Source organism: Eretmochelys imbricata, chromosome 28, assembly GCF_965152235.1.
Source record: "Eretmochelys imbricata isolate rEreImb1 chromosome 28, rEreImb1.hap1, whole genome shotgun sequence".
Lineage (NCBI taxonomy): Eukaryota > Metazoa > Chordata > Testudines > Cheloniidae > Eretmochelys > Eretmochelys imbricata.
The window spans coordinates 3,828,741-3,845,274 of record NC_135599.1 but is presented as its reverse complement, the minus strand read 5'-3'; the positions used below and the strand labels follow the sequence as shown (position 1 = coordinate 3,845,274).

General features: G+C 49.6%; 1 protein-coding gene and 1 non-coding gene across 2 annotated transcripts in view; one reads left to right on the top strand and one right to left on the bottom strand.

Annotated features, from left to right (window-relative positions):
* Nucleotides 1-1,649: 1,649 nt before the first annotated feature.
* The window catches only part of LOC144258214 (uncharacterized), a 33,455-nt gene continuing 18,570 nt past the window's right edge, over nucleotides 1,650-16,534 (bottom strand). The window contains exons 3-5 of the mRNA XM_077806618.1: nucleotides 13,079-13,218; nucleotides 5,990-6,116; nucleotides 1,650-1,921 (exon numbers count right to left, since the gene is read on the bottom strand). Of these exons, the coding sequence (XP_077662744.1) occupies nucleotides 1,908-1,921; nucleotides 5,990-6,116; nucleotides 13,079-13,218 (281 nt within the window). The 3' untranslated portion in view covers nucleotides 1,650-1,907. The remainder of the gene's footprint in view (nucleotides 1,922-5,989; nucleotides 6,117-13,078; nucleotides 13,219-16,534) is intronic.
* Nucleotides 13,895-13,966, top strand: TRNAE-UUC (transfer RNA glutamic acid (anticodon UUC)). The gene has a single exon. It is a non-coding gene; the product is annotated as a tRNA-Glu (tRNA).

Genomic DNA, 16,534 nt, shown 5'->3' with positions numbered 1-16,534 from the left:
CAGAACCATTCGCTGCCATGCTTTGTGCTGCAATGATTCCAGACCACTTACTACTGGCTTGGCATGGTAGCGTCCTACCATGGAGGATGAAATAAGGCAGCCCTCCCCAGAAACCTTCCACAAAGGCTTTCAGAGTACCTCCAGGAGAGCTTCATGGAGACGTCCCTGGAGGATTCCGCTCCATCCCCAGACATGTTAACAGACTTTTCCAGTAGCTGTACTGGCCGCGAATGTATCCCAAGTCTTCAGGGCAAATCAAACATTAAACACTACTGCCTTTAAACCCCTGTACTGTAATTACAAATGTGCACTCACCAGAGCTGCCTTTTCCAGCTTCAGGGTCAGGGATCCCGCCTTGGGAGGGTATTGGCTCCAGGGTGATGAAAAGGTCCTGGAATGCTGGGGAGAACGGATTCACCGCGTGCCCGCTGCTCATTCTCTTCCTCCCCCTCATCCACAAAATCCTCCTCCCTGTTGTGTGAGACTCCCTGTTGTGTGAGACTCCCCCCTTGCAGCTGTCCATGGACAGTGGTGGGGTAGTGTTAGGGTCCCCCCTAGAATGCCTTGCAGCTGATCATAGAAGCAGCATGTATGGGGCTCTGACCTGGAGCGACCATTTGCCTCCTTTGTTTTTTGGTAGGCTTGCCTGAGCTCCTTGACTTTCACGGGGCACTGCTGTGTGTCCCTGGTGTAGCCTCTCTCCACCAGGCCCTGTGCGATTTTGGCATGTATATCTGCATTTCTTCTTTTTGATCGGAGTTCTGCCTGCACAGATTCTTCTCCCCATAAAGCAATCAGATCCAGTGTCTCCCTTTTGGTCCATGCTAGAGCTCGTTTGCGATTCTGGGGGGACTGCATGGTCACCTGTCCTGCTGAGCTCGCCACACTGACCAAACAGGAAATGAAATTAAAAATTTCCTGGGGCTTTTCCTGTCTACCTGGCTAGTGCATCGGAGTTGAGAGTGCTGGCCAGAGCGGTCACATTGGAGCACACTGGGATAGCTCCCGGAGGCCAATATTGTCGCATTGCGTCTTCACTGACCCAAATTCCACACAGCAAGGTCGATTTTAGCACTACTCCACTCGCCGGGGAGGAGTACAGAAGTTGATTTTAAGAGCCCTTTAGGTCAACGGAATGGGGTTGGTTGTGTAGATGCATTCATTTTAAAATCAACCCAACGCTGCTAAATTCAACCTAACCCTGTAGCGTAGACCAGGGCTAAGAGGTAAGCCTTTAAGGAAGGTTTTAATACACTTTGGAACTGATCAGGGAGTCCCATGAGGACTGATGAGGGGGCCATGGTAAATATGCATTTAGATCCTTTTCTTGTTTTATATCTTTTCCCCATAAGGCACACTGTCATGGATCCATAGGATCTGTGCAATGCCCTGGATTTTAAACAGCCCTTGGGAAGCCTCTGGCTTCAACGCTCCTATTTCAACCCGTGAACTCTGCCAGCAGGCCCAGCTGAACTACACTCCTCTTCAGAGACCGTTCCTCATTCATGCTTCAATGCACCTCAGCAAGTTTTTGCTGTGACACTGGGCAGACTTTTAAAACATAGCAGGGTTTATTAGTCAACCGAAACACAGAATTGGAAAGTCCTTAGATTAGGACAGAGAAGCAAAGAAGACAATATAGTCCAGACTGGACAATGCCCTTGAGCCATGCTGCTGTTGAAAACAGTTTCCTTTCACTGTGCCTGTCCATTTGTCTTCGATTCAGTAGAGCTCCCTGCGCCTGTGAGCCCATTTCTTCCTGCTCCCAAAAACACAACGAGTCCATGTATGCTTCACTCAGCCAAGCGGAGATCCTCCCGTGGACAGGTGACAATTATTCCCTTGTCTCTGTCGGGTATTCCACTGATGTAAGTTGGTTCCAGCCAGTCCTTAATGAGCCATTCAGATCACCCCGTGACAGCTACATGACAAAACACCTCATGTCTCCTGCTCTGTCTAATCATAGCAATACTAATCACAGAGGGAAACTGAGGTGTGTATTCGCATCATAGAAGTACCACCAAAATTCCCACCTCTATTTTACACACACACCTCACAGCCCTTGGAGAGAAACCAAAGCACAGGAACAGGATGTTTGTCCTCCACTGTGTTCACTGGACTAGCTGCAATCCTCCAACCCTGGTCAAAAAGGAGAGGCATGTGGGTCCCTACCCATAGAGAGGGGCTGGCTAGAGGCCTGATACCGGAAGGGCATTCCTTGAGCAGAGCATGGAGGCAGGTCAAAGGCTTAGCTACCCCAGAACTGTGACATCGCAAAAGCACATTTCGGGGAATTAGGAAATCTAGTGACTCAGGTGTAATGGGAGGGAGATGTGTAATGTGGAAAACGCTGGGGAACTAAACACTAAAATTCAGCAAAAAGAAAAGGAGTACTTGTGGCACCTTAGAGACTAACCAATTTATTTGAGCATAAGCTTTCGTGAGCTACAGCTCACTTCATCGGATGCATATTGTGGAAACTGCAGAAGGTCTATCCCCGGCAAAGACAGAATATAGACAGACACACAGACCCTTTGTTTCTCTCCCTCCCCCCAGCTTTTGAAAGTATCTTGTCTCCTCATTGGTCATTTTGGTCAGGTGCCAGCGAGGTTACCTTTAGCTTCTTAACCCTTTAAAGGTGAGAGGAGCTTTCCCCTGGCCAGGAGGGATTTCAAAGGGGTTTACCCTTCCCTTTATATTTATTACACGCCCCCCAAATCTCAGCTAGGGTGAAACACTGGCTGGGATTTCTTCCTGGAGCTCTAGGAAAAACAGAGTTAATAAGACACATGCATCTCTAAATATACTACCAAGTACATAAAGACTAACAATATTTTCTACATCTCAAGGACAATTTTAACCAGTTGATTCTGGGAAACTTTCACGGGAGAGTGCATTCGCCACTTTGTTAGAAGCTCCTGAGATGTGTTGGATGTCAAAATCAAAATCTTGGAGAGCTAAACTCCACTGAAGTTTTTTTGTTAGTTTCTTTGACTTCTGCAGTTTCCACAGTATGCATCCGATGAAATGAGCTGTAGCTCACGAAAGCTCATGCTCAAATAAATTGGTTAGTCTCTAAGGTGCCACAAGTCCTCCTTTTCTTTTTGCGAATACAGACTAACACGGCTGCTACTCTGAAACTAAAATTCAGGAGCAACAGCCTCTAATTCTTCCAGAAAAGGAGAACTAGGCCACACAACTTCAGAAGGGACAGGCTCAGAGACACAAGGAGCCTGGAAGGACAACAGCTTTAGGTTGCTGCAGATGGAGAGAGGGGGGACAAGGCTCTCCCCAAACTCTCACTCCTGTTGACCCCGACCTGTGACCTATGACCCAGTCTCGGGTCTTGTGGGTAATTTTATACTTGCTAGAGGTAAAATGTCATTATCAGAGTATTGCTTATCAGCTTGGAACATGCATGGAGGGGCAAGGAGGTGAACAGAAATAAACGGGTTATTAAGCTTGTTAATGGCAGTGGTGAGCTGGAGCCGGTTGTTAAATTTAGAAGCCCTTTGAGAACCGGTTGTCCCGCGACTTCTAAAAGGGCTTTGACATTTAACAACCGGCCCAAAGTGGTGCCTTAGGCACCGACTCCGTGGGTGCTCTGGGGCTGGAGCGCCCACAGGGAAAATTTGGTGGGTGCAGAGCACCCACCAGCAGGTCCCCGCCCCACGCCCGGCCCCAGCTCACCTCCGCTCCCCCCCCACCCCCTGAGTTATGCTCCACCCCGCTCTGCTTCTCCATGCCCAAACAGCTGATTCGTGGGACGGAGAAGGAGAGCGGGGCGGTGTGTTCAGGGGCGGAGGCGGAGCAGAGGTGAGCTGGGGCCGGGCGGGGAGCTGCCGGTGGGTGCTCTGCGCCCACCAAATTTTCCCTGGGGGTGCTTCAGCCCCACAGCACCCAGGGAGTCGGCACCTAAGGCGCCACTTTTGATGTGATCAGTGGGGGGAGCAGCCGCTCCCCCTGCTCCCCCCCAGCTACGCTCCTCCGCCCCTAGGAGCCAGAGGGACCTGCCGGATGCTTCCCGGGAGCAGCCCCAGTAAGCACCACCGGGACTCACCATCTCGCCCCCCGGCAGGTCCCTCTGGCTCTTAGGGGCGGGGTGGGCATCCACTACGGTGACCCACGAGACCTTCCTGCCCAGTTCCGGGAGAAGTCAGGGGACAGGGGTGGATGGGGCAGGAGACCTGGGGCGCGGGGAGGGAACCGGTGGTTAATATTTGGCAGCTCATCACTGGTTAAGGCCCTTATATTAGGTCCAGGCTTTATGGGAGTGGTTATGCTGAAGTCTGGGATTTACCTGAATAGGCCTAAGGAGAGAATCCCAGGTCAGATATTTTGCACCCTCATTCTGAGAGACTAACGAGGAACCACAAACAGGTGCAATAAGCCACAGGATTCTGAAAGAAGGAAGTTGGGGGGGGGGCAGCTTCAGCAATTAGGTTGCTATGCAGTATCTCAGCAGTTGGACTGCATTCATATATTGGAATTATTTATTAAGTGATGTAAATCATGAGTCTTGATGCTTAATTATGGACTTCCCAAAGGCCACATATGGGTTGTGGCAGATATTGACAGTCTTGTAATCAGAGTAAAGGAGCAGATATCGTATATATCCATACTATTACCATAAGGAAGCAGATAAAATACCTCTCCTAGTCACCATTTTTTTGTTTGTCAGGTCCCGGAGACAGTGTAAATTGAAGCAGGGCCTCCCTTCTGATGGTCTCTCTTGTCCTTTGATCTTTGTCTCCAATGGTGTCCATAACTGGCAAGTATGCACAGTGCAAGACCCTCTTTACTACACTTATCTTAGTCTAATCGTTAGGTGCATTGATCCTTGCCTATGATTTCAATTATAACTGTCTGTATTAAATCAAGTTCTGTGTCTTTCACCAAATTTCATCTTCTCAATTAACTTTGAGTAGCCAGGTACAGGGGCAAGCTGTACCCCAATATGTAACCTTAGAGGTGTAAAAATTGTCACTCTGTGACACCATCAACAGAGTGTGCGTTTGTGCTGGGTAGCGGCCCGGCTACGGGAGGGAGGAATGCAGCAAGGACTCAGGATCGGTGGCCGGGGTCGCTGTGCATAGAGATGGGGAGGTTATATGGGGAGGGGGGTAATGAGTGGGAGAGGGAGGTCAAGAGTTAAAATAATATTTGGGGGGGAAAATGTATAATGAAGTGAAACTGAACAGAAATAAAACTGGAGCGTAGGCTCTAAAGCAACAAGGCTTGGGTAGGGATTCGGGGTTAAAGGTCTGGGATCCCCCACAGATCTAGATCCCCAAACCTCTCCTCCCTCAAACTGACCCACCCAGCCCACTTCCTGGGTGCCTTCCTCCACACTCCCCTCCCTTTCTTCCCATTACTCTCAGCTGGCACCACCTCCCGGAATCTTGGAAGCTTTTTATGTTCCCTCCTCATCTCACTACCTCATCCCCCCCGCTCCATACCGCTAATCCTGCACACACCTTCCCCATGTCCTCGCACCCCAGAATGATCTACTCCCCCTTCTCCTCCCCTCCCATGGCTCTGTTCTCCCTTGACCCTTGGACTCCTAAATGGCAACATTATACGCTCTGCTATCAAAAGATGAGCTCATTTAATTGTCACATAAGCCATGCATCAGTCATACATGTATTTACTCAATTCTACAGGTGGCATATTTTCCTCTTAAAAAGAGGTAAAGGCATGAAAGCTCTAGTTATTAATGTAGTTATGAATGTATCCAATAAGGATACACTAAATGCCCTTTTACAATGACTGATGGCACCAAAAAAGCAAATGTCCAAAAAATTATTCTAGTGGGTGGGAGATAAGGCCCAAAAAACAAAACAAAACAAAACAAAAAAACAAACACGGGGGGGGGAGGGGAGGGAAACTTGTCAAAACTTGTATGATGAATGAAGGTATAAAGTTATTACTACTCAGATTCTTTAGAGACCCCACAGCTTCTAATAACCCAGGGGACAGGACTCCTTACCCAGCAAGACCAAAGTCTCATAGTTCTCCTGCATGACGTCTCTGCAGAGGGCTCTCTGAGCAGGGTCCAGCAGAGCCCCCTCTTCCCTGGTGAAATACACAGCCACCTCCTCGAAGGTCACCGGCTCCTGAAAGAGCAAGAGTCCCACACTCAGTACCTGCTGCCCCACTCACAGCCCCACTAGTCGTGGGGGAGAGGAGCCAATCAAATGGGAGCTCTGGGTGGCTTTTTGTCAGGAATCCCACCCCCAACCCACTCAGAGCACCCAAAAAACGGCAAGTGTCAGGGGGAAAAGAGAAAGCCCTTCATCTCTCCCAGCAGATCCATCACACACCTACTAGCCACCGACTGATACAGGAAATGGAGCCCCTAGCAGGGCCCAGGGACAGCTCCCTGGTAGGAAGCCCAGCGCTGTTCTCATTGTGAGGAGCTGGACAGGCCCAGTCTTAGTGGGGCGCGGACTAGGCGACATTCCAGGGGGGCCCTTGCTGAGGGGGTTCCTCTGGCAGGGGTGTCCTGACTCATCTCCCTACCTCTCTTCAGCTGTCTGCTGCTGCAACTGTTCCTGCAGCCCTGCCCCCTCCCCTCCCGTGGAGCTGCCTCCGGCCAGCTGCCCCCAGGAGCCTCCTGTGTGCTGTGCAGGGGGGGGTTCCTGATGTCAGGATGGCCCCACCCTCCTGCTTCCGTGCTCGGTCTCTCCGGAGCTGAGGCAGGGGACACGAGTCTGTCCTGCTGCCTCGGGGTCAGGCGTGGGAGCTGCTGGCCGCAGCCTTCAGACTAGTGAGCGCCAATGTGTGTGAAGTGACAGTGTGCTGGGTCTCTCACACTCCAACACACACACACACCCCCCACAATAGACACTTCAATTACTGTTATTACTTCCTGTCAAAATACGCAATGCACATACGTTCTCTGTAATTTTATTCTTTCACATTCATTAAGGATTACAGTGCAGTTATTTTAGCTTTGTAACTGGTCTGCGCGTTTCATAATTTTATTTCTGTCTTATGCTTAAATTCAGTTCTTTGAGTAATGAGTTCTCAAATGCCGAACCGGTCCTGGCTGGAGTAATCATCATCATTACTGTAATTAACATATTGTGCGTTTTCGTTCATTATTGAAAACGGCACAATCAAAGCATAGACTGTAAATTTTGCTTGTGCTTACCTTAGCAGTGCTTGTTTAAAAAAAGAATTAGCTAAACTCAAAATACACACTGTGCAGATGAAGATCACGTATATCTGTAAAGTAACTTACAATTTTCTATGAAAATAAACGTGGTTCCAAGTATGATACTAATATCAATGCTGAAGTCAAATGTTAGTATGTCACATACATGATAGGTTTCAGAAGAGCAGCCGTGTCAGTCTGTATCCGCAAAAGGAACAGGAGGACTTGTGGCACCTTAGAGACTAACCAATTTATTCGAGCATAAGCTTTCGTCACTTCATCGGATGCATTCAATGGAAAATAGTGGGGAGATTTATATACACAGAGAACATGAAACAAAACCCATTGTTTCCATACAGACTGTAACAAGAGTGATCAGATAAGGTGAGCTATTACCAGCAGGAGAGCGGCGGGCATGGGGGTGGAGGGGGGAAAAACCTTTTGTAGTGATAATCAAGGTGGGCCATTTCCAGCAGTTGACAAGAACATGAGGAACAGTGTGTGTGTGTGGGGGGGTGAACATGTGGAAGTAGTTTTACTTTGTGTAATGACCCATCCACACCCAGTCTTTATTCAAGCCTAAATTAATTGTATCCAGTTTGCAAATTAATTCCAATTCAGCAGTCTCTCGTTGGAGTCTGCTTTTGAAGTTTTTTTTTGCTGAAGAATTGCCACTTTTAGGTCTAATCGAGTGACCAAAGAGATTGAAGTGTTCTCTGACTGGTTTTTGAATGTTCTAATTCTTGACGTCTGATTTGTGTCCATTTATTCTTTTACGTAGAGACTGTCCAGTTTGGCCAATGTACATGGCAGAGGGGCATTGCTGGCACATATCACATTGGTAGATGTGCAGGTGAACAAAAAGAAGCCCTTGAGGAATTCCACCATGATTTCAACAATTTCCATCCCAACATCAACCTCAGCCTGGACCAGTCCACACAAGAGATCCACTTCCTGGACACTACGGTGCTAATAAGCGATGGTCACATAAACACCACCCTATACTGGGAACCTACTGACTGCTATGCCTACCTACATGCCTCCAGCTTTCATCCAGACCACACCACACGATCCATTGTCTACAGCCAAGCTCTATGATACAACCGCATTTGCTCCAACCCCTCAGACAAACACCTACAAGATCTCTATCAAGTGTTCTTACAATACCCACCTGCTGAAGTGAAGAAACAGATTGACAGAGCCAGAAGAGTACCCACAAGTTACCTACTACAGGACAGGCCCAACAAAGAAAATAACAGAAAGCCACTAGCCATCACATTCAGCCCCCAACTAAAACCTCTCCAGTGCATCATCAAGGATCTACAACCTATTCTGAAGGACGACCCATCACTCTCACAGATCTTGGGAGATAAGCCAGTCCTTGCTTACAGACAGCCCCCCAACCTGAAGCAAATACTCACCAGCAACCACACACCACACAACAGAACCACTAACCCAGGAACCTATCCTTGCAACAAAGCCCGTTGCCAACTGTGTCCACATATCTATTCAGGGGACACCATCACAGGGCCTAATCACATCAGCCACACCATCAGAGGCTTGTTCACTTGCACATCCACCAATGTGATATATGCCATCATGTGCCAGCAATGCCCCTCTGCCATGTGCATTGGTCAAACTGGACAGTCTCGACGTAAAAGAATAAATGGACACAAATCAGACGTCAAGAATTAGAACATTCAAAAGCCAGTCGGAGAACACTTCAATCTCTCTGGTCACTCGATTACAGACCTAAAAGTGGCAATTCTTCAGCCAAAAAACTTCAAAAACAGACTCCAATGAAAAAAGAAAAGGAGGACTTGTGGCACCTTACAGACTAACAAATTTATTTGAGCATAAGCTTTCGTGAGCTACAACTCACTTCATCGGATACTCACGAAAGCTTATGCTCAAATAAATTTGTTAGTCTCTAAGGTGCCACAAGTCCTCCTTTTCTTTTTGCAAATACAGACTGACACGGCTGCTACTCTGAAAGACTCCAACGAGAGACTGCTGAACTAGAATTAATTTGTAAACTGGATATAATTAATTTAGGTTTGAATAGAGACTGGGAGTGCATGGGTCATTACACGAAGTAAAACTATTTCCCCATGTTTATCCCCCCCGTCCCCCCCACACACTGTTCCTCAGATGTTCTTGTCAACTACTGGAAATGGCCCACCTCGATTACCACGACAAAAGGTGTCCGTCCCCTGTCCCTCCCCCCCGCTTTCCTGCTGGTAATAGCTCACCTTACCTGATCACTCTTGTTACAGTCTGTATAGAAACAAAACCCATTGTTTCACGTTCTCTGTGTATATAAATCTCCCCACTGTATTTTCCACTGAATGCATCCGATGAAGTGAGCTGCAGCTCATGAAAGCTTATGCTCTAATAAATCTGTTAGTCTCTAAGGTGCCACAAGTCCTCCTTTTCTTTCTGTTAAGCTTGAAACTGTAGCCACCAGAGCTGAACACACGGTGGTGTGATGCCACATTACTAAATGCACTTTAAATAAAATAAAAGGCTACACAATACACCACATACCATCCCACCCTTACTTCTGCTGGCGGTGGCATTGCCTTCAGAGCTGGGCGCTCGGCCAGTACCAGCCGCTGTCAGGCCTCCCTGCCAGCGCTTTATTTGTGCCACGGCTGAGCTCTGGCACGTCTTTCTATACAAATTAAGCACTAGAGGGAGGCATCGGGGCCTGGACGTGATGGTGGGGAGCCTGGGAGGACCAGGGGTGATGGGGGAAACTAAAATACAAGTTCACCCAGGGTGCCATTTTCCCTAAGGCCAGTCCTGGAGCTGGATATGGAGGGAGGGGCATATCCTCCAAGGCAGTGGTTCTCAACCAGGGGTCCCTGGACCTCTGAGGGACTGCAAGCAGGTTTGAAGCGGTCCTCCAAGTGGGGCCAGTGTTTGACTCGCTTGGGCCTAGGGCAGAAAGCCCAAACCTCACTGCATGGGACTGAAGCCTGAGGCCATGAGCCTCAGGGGCTGAAGCCAAAGCTTGAGTAATTAGCTTTGCAGGGGCCCGTGTCACATGGGCCCCAGGCAATTGCCCTGGTTGCCACCCCCTAATGCCCAGCCCTGGCTTTTATATGCAGAAAACCATGCATATGTGGGGCCATCAAGTTTTTATAGCATGTTGTGGGGCCTCAGAAAGAGGCCCCACAACCCCTCCCTAAGCTTCACTGGTGGGTGCCCCCTCTATATCTCATAGCAGCCACTGGTTAATCAGCTCTGGCTCCAGCACTGGGAGTCTGCTCCATTTTTCTAGCCCCACCTAGGTGGGTTGTTTCCTGTTCCACAAATTAGGGCATTTCAATCTTCTAACCTCACGGATCTGTTCCTAGAATCTAAGCCACATATTAAACAAGTCCCAACAGATTTGCTACACCCTGGCTCCTCCCTTTCTCCACCCTGGGAATTTCCTGCCCCGCTCCAACCTCCAAACCAGACGGTGCAAACCTTCCCATCTCCGGGGTATTTGCTGTCAATCTCCCTCCTGCAGGAGCCCACCAGCAACCCCCCAGTAATTCCTACCTGAACTGGCTCCTTTGCAGCCATTTCTCTCCCCCGTCCCATGAGAGGATGGGATGAGCTGGAGGGAAACATGGATGTCATTCTGCAGACTGGCAGGGCGAGAAGGGCAGTTGTGGAGGTTTAAGAACAGGCTTTGATTTCACATCACGATTCCTCCAGGCCCTTTCCCTGCAGACAGACACCCTAGAGTCTGCCATGCTGGGAAAATGCTTGATCTCTTTAATACAGTGTGGACCTGGTCCCTCCTGCTTGGGCTAAACCCACAGAGACATTTTTCAGCCTCCCCAGTAATAGAAACAACAAGGAATCTGGTGGCACCTTAAAGACTAACAAATTTATTTGAGCATAAGCTTTTGTGGGTAAAAACCCCACTTCTTCAGATGTATGGAGTGAAAATTACAAGATGCAGACAGAAATTTACTGGCAAATGAAGAGAAGGGAGTTATCTCACAAGTGGAGAACCAGTGTTGACAGGGCCAATTTGATCAAGGTGGATGTAGTCCACTCCCAACAATAGATGAGGAGGGGTCAATTCCCGGAGAGGCCAAGCTGCTTTTGTAATGAGCCAGCCACTCCCAGGCCCTATTCAAACCCAAATTCATGGTGTTAAATTTGCAAATGAAGTTCAGTTCTGCTGGTTCTCTTTGAAGACTGTTTCTGAAGGGCTTTTTTTGTGTGTATGTGGGTTCAAGTATAGCTACTTTCAAATCTGTTATAGAATGTCCAGGAAGATTGAAGTGTTCTCCACTGGTTAGGTAACTCCCTTCTCTTCGTGTGCCGGTATATTTATGTCTAGTTTCAGAGTAGCAGCCGTGTTAGTCTGTATTCACAAAAAGAAAAAGAGGACTTGTGGCACCTTAGAGACGAACCAATTTATTTGAGCACAAGCTTTCATGAGCTGCAGCTCACTTCATTGGATGCATTCAGTGGAAAATACAGGGGGAGATTTATATACACAGAGAACATGAAACAATGGGTGTTACCTGATCGCTCTGGTTACAGTGTGTATGGTAAGTTGAGCTATTACCAGCAGGAGAGCGGGGGGGGGGGGGAACCTTTTGTAGTGATAATCAAGGTGGGCCATTTCCAGCAGTTGACAAGAACACTGAGGAACAGTGAATGTGTGTGTGTGGGGGGGGGGGGGCATAAACATGGGGAAATAGTTTTACTTGTGTAATGACCCATCCACTCCCAGTCTTTATTCAAGCCTAAGTTAATTGTATCCAGTTTGCAAATTAATTCTAATTCAGCAGTCTCTCCTTGGAGTCTGTTTTTGAAGTTTTTTTTGCTGAAGAATTGCCACTCTTAGGTCTGTAATCCAGTGACCAGAGAGACTGAAGTGTTCTCCAACTGGTTTTTGAATATTTATGTCTGCATCTGTAATTTTCACTCCATGCACCTGAAGAAGTGGGGTTTATACCCACAAAAGCTTATGCTCAAATAAATCTGTTATTTAAGGTGCCATCGGACTCCTTGTTGTTTTTGTGGATACAGACTAACATGGCTACCCCCTGATACCTGACACCCAGTAATAAAGTCTTTCAACAAGATGCTAAAAAGGAGCAGAATCAAAGGGGCTGGGCAGGCTCCATAGAGGACACTGGCTCCTCCCTTCCCCTACCATGCCCTCTTGGTGGCAGAGGACAGCAACCCCATCCCCACCCCAGAGGAAGCCCTGTCTCAGGGCTCCCCCAAAGAGCACCCACTAACCCCGATCCCTTTTGGGCAATGACTCAGGGCCACAATTTCCCACTCAAACAAGGACAAATTCCTGCAGACAAAATGGGTGAGGAAATATCCCAGAGCTGAGGAGAATAATTAAATTACAATTTGAGAATTAGGGAGAAAATAGGGAAAAATAAGAGAACAGAGAGTCAATGTTAGGAAAAGCGAGGGAAACACCTTGGATTTCATAGCCATATGGGGTAAGGGGAGAGAAAAGGGGGAAAACTAGAGAGAATTGTTTCAGTATATGGCACAAACAGGAAAAGGATGCAAGGAGCTCACCCCCTCTCTCTCTCACACACACACACACTTCTCCCCCCGGACTGTCCTGGCTGTACAGAGACCGTTCAATCCCCCGCCTGTCCCACCGTCCTTCCCCTCCCCACCACCTCCAGCCACACAAAGGGTAACCCCCGGGCCCCATTCTCTGCCCCCACCTGCATCTCAGCGGGGCCAGGGGCAGATCCTGGCTGCAGCTGAGACCGGCCGCTCCGCTAGGGCTCAGGCGGCTCCAGCGCGGCTGGCCGGCACGTGGGCAAACCAGGGAGCCGATTCCCGGGGGCTGCAGCGTCTGGGGCTCCCCGGGGCAGAGAGTCACGTTCCCGCCCGGCCCCAGCGCTCCCCCCGGGGGCTCTCACTCACCTGGAGTCCCTGGCTCCGGAGCGGATGGTGAGAGTCCGGGGCTCTAGGAGGCTGGTTCCCCACGTGGCAGGGAAGGAGCTTTAATGACGGGCCCCCCCCAGCAGGGACCCCAGGGGGGAGCAGCCGCTGCCCAGCCCAGGCTCCCGGGTCCCACAGAGGCAACAGCTGAGTCTGGTCCGGGCCCGAGCCCCGCCCCCAGGCGCTGCCCCGCCCCCGGGCTGTGACAGACCCCGCCCCCAGGAGCTGCCCCGCCCCCGGGCTGTGACAGGCCCCGCCCCCAGGAGCTGCCCCGTCCCCAGCCTCTGGGCTTTGTTCCCACCGCTCCCCTTTCTTGCGTCTTGCAAAGAGCACCCCCGGGGCGGGCTGCAGCGCTGGCTGGGGCTGTCTCCGGTGGCTGAAGTTGCCTCCATGGCTTCTTCACCTGGGGGGCGGGAGCAGATGGGCCCGGGGTGTGCAAGCCAAGAGAGGGGGCAGGGGAAGAAGGACTGTTTGGAAAGGTGGGTTTATTGCGGGGGGGGGGTTGATCCACAGGGGGTCAGAAGGAGTTGGGCAGCAGAGGCTGAGGGAAATTGAGGGAACCCCGCAGGTGTTGGCCAGGGTTTGTACAGCACCTTGCACAAGAGGGGGTCCTAACCTCAGTCCCGGTCTGTGCGGCACCTGAGAGCCCCGATCTGTGGTTCCTGATCACAGGCACCGGGAATGGATAGAGGGGAAACGTCAACACCCGGAGGGTTTGTGCAGCCCTGGGCGCAGGCCCCGGTGGACGGCGCCGCTGCTCTCATGAGGGGTTGGCTTAGAGATGCCCAGCAGCACCAGTCCCATGTGGTCTAGTGGTCAGGATTCCTGGTTTTCACCCAGGTGGCCCGGGTTCAATTCCTGGTGTGGGAATAGGGCAGTGCTTTTGCTCAGAGGGGAGGCAGGAATTGAAAAAAGAAAAGGAGGACTTGTGGCACCTTAGAGACTAACCAACTTATTTGAGCATAAGCTTTCGTGAGCTACAGCTCACTTCATCGGATGCATACCGTGGAAACTGCAGAAGACATTATATACACAGAGACCATGAAACAATACCTCCTCCTGCTGGTAATAGCCCATCCAAAGTGACCACTCTCTTTACAATGACAGGTTTCAGAGTAACAGCCGTGTTAGTCTGTATTCGCAAAAAGTAAAGGAGTACTTGTGGCACCTTAGAGACTAAACAATTTATTTGAGCATGAGCTTTCGTGAGCCACAGCTCACTTCATCAGATGCATACCGTGGAAACTGCAGCAGACTTTATATATACACAGAGAATATGAAACAATACCTCCTCCCACCCCACTGTCCTGCTGGTAATACAATGTGTATGATAATCAAGGTGGGCCACTTCCAGCATAAATCCAAGTGCTTGATTATCATTCACATTGTAAAGAGAGTGGTCAGTTTGGATGAGCTATTACCAGCAGGAGAGTGAGTTTCGGGGGGGGGAGGGGGGCGAGAAAACCTGGATCTGTGCTGGAAATGGCCCACCTTGATTATCATGCACATTGTAGGGAGAGTGATCACTTTACATAAGCTATTACCAGAAGGAGAGTGGGGTGGGAGGAGGTATTGTTTCATGGTCTCTGTGTATATAATGTCTTCTGCAGTTTCCACAGTATGGATCCGATGAAGTGAGCTGTAGCTCACGAAAGCTTATGCTCAAATAAATTGGTTAGTCTCTAAGGTGCCACAAGTACTCCTTTTCTTTTTGCAAATACAGACTAACATGGCTGTTACTCTGAAACCAAGAATTGAAAGGAACTGGGAAGGATCCTGTCAGTAAGGGAGTTGGACAGTGTTGGGAGGGGATCCCAGAAGTGGGGGTGGGGGGCAGAGGTCTTGGGGGAGATCAGGGAAGGATCCCAGCAGCGTGGGAAGTGGGGAGCAGAGGCCTAGCACAGGGGCTGGGGAGAGTGAATGTCTCCCTCTAAACTCACCAAGGGCAGGCTTGGAAGAATTATGTATTTGTTGATAAATGTCAATATCTGTGTAAACACACAACCCAATGGCAAAATATTGCCATCGATAATAATCAAAATTGACAGATGGGCAAAATAAGACAAGAACTTGAGAACTTATCCTATCCTAATCCTATAGGGTTCCCTTATGCCTTAAGCACTACCATGTGGGTGTTTCATTTCCCTCCTCGTTTGCACACAGAGAAACAATTTCCTTTGCACGGATCCCTGAACAGCAAAATCGTCCTGTGTCTCTTGTCTGAGCCAGGGCATTCAATTCCACTGAAACTTTCTATCCTCCAATGGCAATGGTCAGACAGAGGGGACGTGGCCACCTTCCCCCCAGGCAGTGAGATATTCACTCTCCTCTTTCTTTATGCTGCTGTTGTTCTTCCATGAATCATCAAGGATGGAATAAAAAGCTGAGTTTACTCCAGGGTGAGGAAGGAAAGGAGCCACCAACTCCCCCAAAAATCTCAGTGCCCCAGAGAAAACCTGCCACTAGAATCACTGATGTGCTGCCGACATGTTGGGGAAAGGGACTGTCTGAATTGTCAAGGCAGGGAATGAACAATGAACAATTAACCACAAACACACTCTAACCATGCTCCAGCCAGAAGGGAAATGGGCAGGAATTCTCGCTGTTCAGCCATGGACACACTTACAGAACTACCCAGCTGTCAGTGTGGTGTCTTACCACCCAAGGTGCCAAATGGAGCCAGTCTGGACTTCTGGTCTTACTCTGAGGCAAGTCGACATTCAGAATGCTGCAGTGGCATGATAAGGAAGATGCTCGAAGCAGATGGGAAATTTGCAGTGTAGACATCTCGGCTCAGGCTCAGCACCGGGCTCTGGGACCCCGCAAGGTTGGAAGGGAGTTTCGCAAGCGAAAAAGGTAAAACGGCTGTGGAGTATTACCTTGGATTCAGTGGCAGTTCTCCATTGGTCGGTCTGCTTTGGGGCAGGGACAAAACCACATCCCGCTGCATTCGTTAGTGCAAAGGGTGGTTTAGGATTTTTATTCTCAGACACGGTGCACTAAGCAGGACTCCACCCTTGGCATAAATTAAATGAGCCGCCCACAGAGTCTGCCAGCCACAATGCGCCATTTGGTGGGAGAGCTCAGACCTGCCCTGTCCCAGAGGAAGGGGGATCATCCGCGAGGGGCCTGGAACACTGACCTATCAGCTCTTACCTCCCAAACGCTCATTACCTCTATTATCAGTGCCCGTGAGTGTAATTTAAACCATAAAAACAGGCATAGTGGGCTAGACCAAAGGCCCATCTAGCTCTGTATCTTGTCCTCTGACTGTAGCCAATACCAGGTGCCCCAAAAGCCTCTCAACAAGGCACCCCTGGGAGTTGAAGCCAGGATCTCCTGTTTATGAAACCGGTGCTGTATCCAGCTAAGCCATGGTGTCTGCCCACACCTGACTCCCTGCCAGACCCCACCGGGGCCTGACAAGCTTTTCTTGTG